Source organism: Furipterus horrens, unplaced genomic scaffold, assembly GCF_987537825.1.
Source record: "Furipterus horrens unplaced genomic scaffold, mFurHor1.1.pri manual_scaffold_5, whole genome shotgun sequence".
Lineage (NCBI taxonomy): Eukaryota > Metazoa > Chordata > Mammalia > Chiroptera > Furipteridae > Furipterus > Furipterus horrens.
Window position 1 is genome coordinate 158,487,373 of NW_028327175.1, and position 11,115 is coordinate 158,498,487.

General features: G+C 35.3%; 1 protein-coding gene across 4 annotated transcripts in view; it reads right to left on the reverse strand.

Moving 5' to 3' along the window:
• Positions 1–10,660, reverse strand: part of HERC4 (HECT and RLD domain containing E3 ubiquitin protein ligase 4) — a 127,922-nt gene extending 117,262 nt beyond the window's left edge. For 2 of the 4 annotated variants that reach the window (XM_090278097.1, XM_090278093.1), the window contains exons 1-3: positions 10,304–10,660; positions 8,978–9,008; positions 8,236–8,540 (exon numbers count right to left, since the gene is read on the reverse strand). In XM_090278097.1, the coding sequence (XP_090134223.1) occupies positions 8,236–8,461 (226 nt within the window). In that variant the 5' untranslated portion in view covers positions 8,462–8,540; positions 8,978–9,008; positions 10,304–10,660. Of the gene's footprint in view, positions 1–8,235; positions 8,541–8,977; positions 9,009–10,275 lie in introns of all 4 variants that reach the window. The other 2 variants (XM_090278095.1, XM_090278096.1) reach the window with 2 other exon arrangements.
• Positions 10,661–11,115: the final 455 nt, after the last annotated feature.

Genomic DNA, 11,115 nt, shown 5'->3' on the forward strand with positions numbered 1-11,115 from the left:
CTATCAGTGGAATTAAAGGCAACTTCTATGTAATTGTATCTTGTGTCTTCAAAAGTTTTGTTTCTGGTAAACCCTGGAAGTCATAGAGTCAGACATAACTATAGGTTTCTGTCAATTAAGCAAGAATATGAAATTAACCTATTAATAAAATTCAAATAAGCAGGCTAAAAGATGATACCTGGCAAATAAATGTTTTAAATTTATCTATACATAAAAATTCAAGTTTATAAAAAAGATGAAATAGAGTGGACAACCACTCAGGTTACCTTAAATTTACAAAGATGTTATAGTATCAGATACTTTAGTCTCTCTCAAAAGCACAAAATTAAGTATTGTTAATGATTACTAATTATTTGAAAGGTTGGAACTAGGGAGTAATTTGTGGTTGGAATGTTAGCCTACTTTGAAGATTAAAAAAAAAACAACTAGAAATAAAATATTTCATGACTTTAGCCCTGATCTTTCTCCCTGCTTACATTTTTAAAGTTCTTACTATCAATGAATATTGTTATCAAGTTCAAAATAAAATTCACCTTACCAAATCTCTTTTCCTAAAACAAAGTAGTTAACATTCCCCCTTTTCCTAGATTCTCTCTTTCTACTAAGTACTAATTCGACCTAGGATTATATCTGGCTCCCCCCTTTACCATTATTCACTTCCATCTGGTTACCAAAACCTGTCCATTTCTTCTGCTTCCCTGATCACTCCTTGATCTACCTACTCCCTTCTTGTTTTAAAGGACTACTAATATACCTAACTACTTTACCTCCAAATTCTTTCCCCTGCTTTATAAAAACCTGATTATTCCTATTACAAACTATCAGTGGCTATCCATCAAATTAAATTCACACTCCCTAATTTGATTAATTCTATAATGTGACCTCAGTTTTACCTTTCTAACCTTCTTGCCTACTATTCTCAGAAATTTCAGGTAAATGGACTACAATTCCCTCAGTAGGCCTCAAATCTGGCTAGTGCCATTTGAGCTGCTTTACCTATAAAGCACTCTTCTTCATTCTTTCCTCCTTGAAGTACTACATATCATTCCAGCTCATATGCTGTCTTTCCTATAGAAACTCACCTCCACTTCATCCCAAATGGTTACAATATTCATCTCTACACAGCACTGTTTATGCATGAGACTTAGCACATTTTATATTTATATGCATTTCTATTTATTTGTACATTTGCTTTATCTTCCCTTCTAAATCTTTAAATGATATTTATCACATTATACTCAAAAGTTTGTCAAATAAACACATTTTTAAACTTTCATTTGCAATTATCTTCTTATGGGCTTATCAACATGGTGAAGTGAGGCACAACTGTGTTTAAAATTTTTAAATGAATTTAGTTATCATTCCTTCTACATTTGCTAAAATTAAAGATGTCTTTCTCCTAAAGAAATAAACAGATGCAAATAAAGACTAAATTTATGTATATGTTCAAAGCAACATTACTTATAACAAAAACCTTGAAATACATTCCAAAAAAAAGAGAACCCAAAGAAGTTTTGATACATTTTTGGTTTTTAATTTTTTTAAGTCATCACCTAAGGATACATTTATTGAGTTTAGAGAGAGAAGAAGGGAGAGAGATTGGTGCGGGGAGAGAGGGAGGCGGGGAGAGAGATAAAAAGACAGAAAAATCCATAGGTTACCTCCTGGACACACTCCAACCCAAGATTGAGCCCTGACCAGGAATTAAACTTCAACCTTTTGGTGTATGGGTCGATGCACCAACCAACTGAACCACCCAACTAGGGCAAATTTTGCTATATTTAAATGATCAGAAGTTAAATTATCATTAATATCCCTAAACATTTTAAACATGGGGGCAGGGGTAAATGGAGAAATACTAAATTTTATCCAATTTTTACAGGAAAAAAAGTTGAGATATAAAACATACTTCCAGTCAGTAATCAAACATTTACGAGTACAGAAAAAGTGTCAAATGACAACGGCATTTATTTATGCATGACTACATTATGGTTGATTTTTACTTTCCTTATTTCCCAAATCCTCTACCAAAAAATATGTAATACTCTTATAATTAGAAAACAACAAAAATGTGTTATTTCAGCATAGTATGATACTTGCAAAGGAATAACATGAGACTAAACTTTGATATTAAAAAAAGAAATAATTAGAACATGTGAAAAACATATTACTAAAGAATTCTGAAATGTTTTACTTATGATCAAGAGAAGCTAAACTAAAATTCTGCCATGCTATATAACTAAAGAAAAATAAGGAATTTCAGGTAAATATTAGTTTAAAGACTGAGTCACCAAAATTCAAGAAATGTCCCTTTTAACAAAAATAACTCCAACAATACAATTGTACACAGTACAGACTTATCCTGTAGGTAATTAACACAATTTGTTAAGATATAAAAATAATTATTGTCTTAAATTCTATCAGCATGGAAAAAAAAAACAGAAGCTGATGAGAATTAAATCATGGGCTCTTTGACATAATCTCTTCATTAATGCTTCCCCACTTTTCTACTTACTAACACAATCCTAACCAAAAAACAAACAAACAAAAAAAACCTTGTAACAATATCTGGATATATTTCTTCTATTAGGTTTTCTTTAATAGGTATCCCACAGCTTAAGAAAACTAAATATCTATTAAGTGAGACTTAATTTATTCAAAGCAATTTTTAAAATACATGGGATTTATAAGAAATGATCTTCAACAGTGCTACAATTGTATAGAATATCAGGGACATAGAACCCTAAGTACACTTCCTAAGGAGATGACAGAAACTAGACCACTTAGGCTGTCATGTGCAACAAGAATCCTTAATAAATGTCCAAACTGAGAAACTGAAATCTATCATACCATACTTCTGGTTCTTTCAAGGAAAGCATATGGCTGACTTCCAATCAGATACAAACATCAACATACCAAACATCGAGAGAAAAACCACTGCTTTTAAATCCTTTTAAAAAGCCTCTATTTGCAAAACTTCAGATTAGATAACTACTGCTAATACTGTCTTCTCTGTGGGTTAAAGGTTTTATAAAGCGTTCACCAAACCAAGGCATTCTACAGAAATGCAAGGGGACTTGATAAAACACAACTAATCCAAGTTCCAAAGTTAGCCACCAAATCAATCACGTCTGGCAGTTTACTCTGGACTTGGACTGTAGCACAGCACAGCATTAGATGATAAAGGAATATAGAATATGACAAATAACAGGAAAGAGAAATACTGGGTGTTACCATAAAGGATTTTTGTTCATTTGTTTAAATATTCTTCATACCACACAAGGGTATAATGAAGTACCAAAGTGGTATCGCGATGCAAGATCTTGGTTAAAATAATGATTTCAATAAGCCATCAAACAGAATGGCAAAGAAACAATCTGTGCATTAGTATTTGATCTGCCTCAAATAGAAGATATTACTGTAAATAATTCTATACATAAGCACAATTTAGTGAATAAGGTAGGAGACTGGTAGACATAAATTTTCTGATTCAATTTATAGCTGTTCACCAGTCACCTGCTGTTTTGACAAGTTACTTACCAACTTGTGCTGCCATTTCTCCGTAAATTTATCCCCTAAGATGAGGATAATTCTTGCAAATTGTGTCACAAGCATTTTGAAAGGAACCATGAATTACTGTGTAATGCTCTTGAAATTCCTCAGATGTAGGGTCCTACACAAAGTAAAGTAGTATTATACATCTCTCTAACAGTAGTCATCTGTCTGTATCATGACTTTTGTTCCTACCCTTGAGACTCTGGTTCTTGGGCACTAACCTTTCTCAATGTGTCCAAAGCAAGCCTCCACTCCTGACTCAAGTAATTACTTTTTTCAAGTCTCTATCTATCACCCATATTTTTCTCTTCCTTAGTAGGTACAGTTAAAATTAGGATTTATAAAACATAATGACATCTTCGGTATTACATGCTTTTGGTTTCAATAAGAAATATGTGGAATAATCTGGTACTTTTAATCCACTTTTAAGTGAATGCTTCTGTTTTCCATATTTATACATTTAATTTCCTATTATTACTTTTTAAGTTTCAAACGTTAAGGAGTTCATCAACAGATTTATGTTTTATGAACAAGGAGAGCAAGTGAGAAAAATGAAGCAAGAAAGCCAAGCAAGTAATCACTGCTATGTGATCGAAATACTTTATTGGAATGACTCAACAGTAGAAATTATCATTCTGGGCTACAGGAAACAGAATTGATGCTCATAATCTTTATATCTCCTATAGAAGAATTGAGCATAAACATACTATTCCAAGTTTTATTGCTGGCTTTGCCTATCAAGTAAGCCTTTGGTTCAATAATAAAATATATATTAAAAATTTTAGTTGGTGTTGGTGCAATATTACATCTTTAAAATAGAACTCTCAACCTTCACATATGGTTCCTAAAATGGCTATTCTTTGAACTTATGCATGGAGGTGTGTGGGGGAGATATCTTCATTGTATAACCTTAGTTATAAAATAATTTTGGAGAGTTTTTTAAACTCAGAATTACATTAAAATACTGATGGAAACTAGTTTTCTCCTAGGTGAATACATATTCTTTATCTTCTAAATATGGCAAAGGAAAAACTTTGTGGGATAAAGGTAAAACCACAGAATTTAGAGTGGTCTATTTGCTAGTGTAGTAATGGTTGGTCACTTAATCTCTTTTAACTTCAGTTTCCTCAAAATGGGGACCATAAAATCTACCCCAGCTTCCATACAAAACTACTGTGAGGATTAAAGGAGATAATCTACTTGAAAGAATTTTCCAAACCATAAAAAGCTATCAAAACAGTCATTTTTAACAGTACTGTATCACATTATTTACAAATTATGGTCATAAAATAGTTTAGTACTGTTTCTTACATGAAACAAATGGAAAATATATGCACGAAAACGCATTTAGGACCATGGTCACCGTATTATACCTACGATTTGATATACAGTGAGTAAATGATCTAGTTAAGAAAATTATACTTCCTATGTTATCTTAAAATCCTTAGAAGTGAATTTGGAAGTAAAAATATAAAACAATTAATTTAGCTGCTCTGGCCTAGCACATTGAAGATTTAATATAGCTACCTGTTAACTATGAATAAAGAAACTGAGAGCCACTAGCTAAAAAAAAAGTTAAAAAAAATTCTTAATGAAGGAAAAATATATACATGAAAGTGAAATAGATGTTTGCTTCTCTGGAAGTAATTGAGAAAGAGCTGGTAATAATAGCAAGGGGTATACATATATAAGAGAATGAAGCTCAACATGAACATAATACGCACTCTTGGTATAATAAGAAAAATAACTGAAACATTACTATGTGGTTTCTAAAAAGTTCTAATGGAAATGTCTCCCAATAGGTTAATAGGTCAAATCAATTTAACTACACTGTAAGGCTGAGTCCTCCAGAAGGTTATCATGACCCTCAAGAATAGCTCATCCTTAATGAATGAGGCCATGTTTCTCTTTATTTTAGAATATTTACTATGATTATAAAGCCAATCCTGTAAGAAAATAATTCTTAACTCCCTCCACACAAGTTTAAAGCTCTGATGAAATGAATTACTATGTTTATAACATGATCCTAGAAATTCAACCAGACTCCCTCAACCACCAGAGGCCCTTAAAACCAATTAAATAAGAATTTATCTTCTAATTCAGTCCTCAAACTCACAAATTTCAAAAAGAGTTGGAGAAGGGGTACATTTAAATCATTAAGGAATTATTCCAAAGGAAAATAATTTTAGTTAAAAGCATTAAAAATTTCCACTCAAGAACCTTAAATCTGAAGTTAAAAGTTCCTATCAGAGTAACTACCTCTTCTTGAACTTTTACTTTCTTCCTACCTCTGTAACCCAGGTACACTTCAATGTATCGTTGAACCAGGACTTCTGGTAATAAAAAGCTTTTCTCAGAATCGGGATCCCCTCCAAAAAAACTAAGCTATTCCAGTCTCAGATTCATTTTCTGGCTATTTGTGTAATTAATGATTGAATTTAACTTAGATTTCTGGGAGAAAATGAAGTATTTTCTTTAATTCTATCTCACAATGACACTGCCCATCATTTAAATTTCCTAGACTCAAATTACATATAACATCATGTCAAATTTCAATTCTCTCCAGTTATTTCATTTATGTGTGCCTTAACCCCCAACCCACCCAGGCTCTAAATTCTTCAAAGATAAAGTTCATGCCTTTCATTTCTCTATACCATAGACTATGATGTACCCTGGACAATGCAGCAATTCTAAAGAGATATCATAAATTTGGTAAACCCACCCTCCCAACCTTATGTTACCAAATAATGCTTCCAGGATGAATCAACAGGGTGATATAAATGTCACAATGCAATCATCACAATGTCACTGTGACTATAAAGAAGCTTATTCTAGATATCTTAGTTTCTCAGAATCTCATCTAGTGAGTTAAAAGCTCTTCCAGGCACAATAATCATTATACTATTTGTGCCGTGTCTACCTCTGTCCTGGACATAGAACAGGTATTTAATAACATTCAAAATTTTTAAAGCTTACTAAATTTCAATAATAATATTGGCAATTTCTGTGTGCTGGCTTTGTGCTTTCTACTTGCCCTGCAGCCTCTCAGAAATTACTAAAGCAATACAGAGATATGTTCAATTATTTCTATGAGACCTGTTAAATATAAGAACAGCAACAGTCCCATTCCCTGAAAATCTCAACCTGAGGCAGCATTCCAAGCTAAGCAAAAAAGGTAAACTAAAGGATTTTATCTGCCTCCAGCAGTTATATTTATCAGTAAATTACCACTCATATCTACCAATAAAACCTCCATACCTAAGATTTCATAAAATATTCTTAGTGAGGTAAAGTACAAGAAAGCTTATATTTACCTTGAGTTCTGCAATAATCAAACCTACTGTGTTAAGCATCATTACCATTCATCCAAAAAAAATTGTAGTACAAATTAAGGCAGAAGAAAAGAGATTAAGATTCAACAACAAGAAAGTATGAAAACTATACAGTATTTACAAGATAGAAGAGTAAAGTTTGACATGGTGGTGAGATTGCAAAGAAGATGAATAACATGCCTTAATACCTTAATATTTTATACCGACATAAACCTCTCAAAAATATACTAGCACTCGAAACCTATTAAATAATGAAGTTGTAATGAAAAATAACTGCCACAGAAAATATTTAAGTGCCAGTGTTGAAATTAAAACAAACTGTAAATCAATACAGGTACATTCTTATCTGAATTTACCATCTTAACAGTTAATTTTCAATTGCTATAATTAAAACAAAATTCACATAATAATGATAGTTGTAGGTGTGGTAATATTTGATTTTAAAATATGTATAGCCTGGCCCTCGCTGGGTAGCTCAATTGGTTAGATTGTCTTTCCGATATACCAAGGTTGCAGAGTGATTTCCCCATCAGGGCTTGTACAAGAAGCAACCAATGAATGCATAAATAAGTGGAGCAATGGGTAGATGTTTCTGTTTTTCTCTCTCTCTCCCCCTTCCTCTCTCTCTTTCTAAAATCAGTAAAAATTTTAAAATAAAGTAAAATACGTATAGCCAGGAAAACAACATAAAATGTGACCCAATTCCCCAAAATTCTCATTACCCCACAAATTATTTTAAATTTGGTTGTATGGCTTCTACAAAATCAGGACATCTCATAGTCACAAAACTTTTAACAGCTAGTGATGCTACTTGAAACTAGATGATTAGGGGAACAAAAAATATTTCAAACTAAGCCAAATAAAATAATGTATTTAAAATGTTACCACAGGGAGAAACATAGGAGAATCAGGATATATTTTAGGCAAGTAAAATGCTTTCATATAAATTTTTTTCTTTCTAATGTATGGAAAACAAGAGTAAAATATGCCATTTAAAATCAGCCCAAGGTGACTAAACAGTACTTGTTAAAGACCTACATACTACATACTCTATATACTCTGTACCAAAATCTAAACAATGCAGACTGGTTTTCTCTATTTGTTTTACATTACCATAATTATGTTCTGAAACCAAAGCTTCATACAATAAGGATTTAAAACAGCAGTAGTAAAAATAGGAAACCTCAAACTAAAGTACTTAGAACTATGCAAATGTAAAGGATATATTTAAATCCTGGTTTGCTTTTGAAGCTTGATTTAAAACATGGCTTAAGGACTAGAAAGTATTTGACATTTCAAAATTAAATGATATAATTATTAGAACTAACCAAACAAATTTTCAACTTACCTGGTTTCTTTCTGGATTTTTCATGACCTAGTTGTCCTAGATCATTACATCCACATGTGTACACTGTTCCATCATCCAGAACAAATACAGTATGTCTGAGTCCACATCCTACATCTCGGACCTTTTTGTTTATAAAAAAGTCACTTTTTCTGGGCTCTAATACAATTTCTTCATCAATTCCACCCAAACCTAGCTGTCCAAAAGATGCATTTCCCCAGCACAACATGTTTGTAATTCTTTAGGTCTTCCAGTTTCAATAAAAAACTCCCTTCTGAAACAGTGGAAAGATGGAGGTATCACTATGTCTGAGGAGATAGAAAAAAAGTTAAGATGACTTCCAAGGAAATATAATGTATTGTTGCTCTTTCAACAGCAAGGCTACAGTAATCCTATATTAGACATTAAATCTATTTTATAACATGCTAGATATAAGTATGATTTTCAAAAAACAATCAGTTGTTTTTAAGTATATAATATAAAAACAATTAGGGGAAATTAATCACTTTCCATGATTCTTTGTAAAATTTAAAACATTTAGTTTTTACTTTTTGTTATCTTGTGATAATCTACTAAAAATATTAAGTACCTTGATGAAATTAATCCTTTCTTTTTGCTTTAAATAATTTCAACAAAAGAAATGACATCAAGTAATTACACAGAGAAAAATTTAACCAACTACAGAAACATAAAAGCCCTGAAATCTCTCTCAAGTCATAGCATAATTAAACCTTCTAACACCTACCTCCACATCAACAGAATACTGAAGTTCTTATCTGTAACAGAAAACCAATAATGGAAACTTTCAATTTCCCACAATTTAAATGACTTCCAATTATTCGTGCCAGTATTGAGGCCCTAGAGAAAATTATTCTCTGGTCAAGCCTTGATCTTAAGACAATCACCTCCGATGATCATACTTATTTAAAAAAAAAAAATCGGAATAGTAACACCCCGACCTCACTACAAGTTTAATTTTAAAACTAAATCAATGTACATAATTATAATACTCAAAAAAGAAAATAAGCAGTTTAATCTGAAGAGTCTCCTCAAAATTCAACATTTTCTATTATGAGTGGTAACCGCGACTTAAGAATATTTCCCCTGGGCAATCAATATCTATCTATATCTCTGAAATGCTTATTTGAAATGGGGAAAAAACTGCAAGTAACCCAGCGCCGTCGATTTTTCAAGACTAGGGATGGGGGCTGGGCCATGGTTAGTTTGGTGGCGAAATCTGTAGAACTTTCCAGCACAGAGTATTCCTTCGTTTGTGAAGACACAGATAACAAGAGACCGCTTGATCTAAATCTACATTCATCTTAAAACACTACGCGTTACTAAATAACACAATTACAGGAACTCAGCCTTATTCCCGTTGTAGTTACCCACCTTCCTTACACAGAACCTGAGAAATTTCAAAACCCAACTTTTCCTACGTTCGGGTTACCAAGTGCTGAAAGCTGTCCCATTCCATGACCCTATCCAGTCACAGAAGTTTGATTTCATTCTTTTGGAACATCAGAACTCTATAGTTACCGAGAGCTTTGCATTGTCTTTTTTTTTTTTTTTTTTTTGAGAGGACAGGAAAATACCCCTTTATTTCAGCGCACGAGGTTTAAGCAATATTTTTAGAAATTCGGAAGGGGTTTAAGAAAGGCGTCCTCACGCCAGCAACAGGTAGGGGAATGAGAAGCAGCTTTTAGTCCCATTATATTCCCCGAACATCCCCTCGGATCAGCTCAGGGGAACTACAGGAGAAAACGTCTCCACACACCCAACCTCGCGAGTCGACCAGTCAACTACGGCAGCCGCCAATTCTCAGAAGTCGCAGAGACCCGTGGTCGAGGCTCGGCACCTCCGCGACCTCAGTCCGAGGAGGCCCTTCCCCAGAGGTGCGACATTCCAACCCCAGCCAGGGAGCCCTGACACTGTCCTCGTCCCCCGCCCCCCACCACGAGGAAGCGCTGAGAAAGCACCCTGCGTCTGGCTGGCCTGTATCCGCCCAGCCCGGCCTGCCCCATCCGTAACACCGTCACTCACCCCTGAACCCACAGAGGCAAGGACTCACCCGGCCCCTCAAGGCAGGGAAGCCCTGGGCGACGGAGGTCCCTCCCCAGAGAGCGACGCAGCGCGGCCGCTGAGGCAGCTCTCCAGCTCTTCGACCCTCCTCCTTTAACCAGTGGCGGCTAACACCCGGCAGGGCTCCTGTGGTGTCGGTGCTGCTGCTCGCTGCTCCCCTCCCGGACTCCTGTGAAACTTTACCAGGTTCCTCTGAGAAAAGCTGCCGCCAGCTCTCTTTAGTCCAGAATCAGCCTTCAGTGACTAGGATGGAGTGAGGGGGGAAGGATAGTAGCCGACCAGAGCGGAGAGCGCGAAGGCAGGGTAGAGTTGGGTAGAGACTGGGGAGAAGGGAGAGGGGGTGGTTCCTAGGCGTGGGGAGGTTGGGGAGGGCCCGACCGGAAGTGAGCCTTGGAGCAGGCGCGCAAGCCCGCCCACTTCCGGGCCCGCGCGTCTGCGCCGGAATCCCTCCTGGGCACACCGCCTCGGGCGCCTGCGTGATGTGCTGCTTTGCGTTGCTCTAAGAGGCTTGTGCGAAACACCGAAGATGAGAGTTCGCGGAGACCAGCGGAGGTGCGGGCGTGTATTATAATATCGCTCCAAATGTGTTCAGGGGCCTTTTAGTGAAGAAAACTCCTTGGTTTCTCGGTTTGTCTTTTTGCTTGTAGATCCCAGTCTTTTATTTTGCCTTTTTCCAAGGAGAATTTTAGGTAGCAGGTGAAATATAAATATAGTTATGAGGCGAGGAAAACCTTTTATTCTATTCCGTTGCCTCAGCTGGAGCTAATCTGAGGACGACAGGTACATTCATAACAGTGGCAT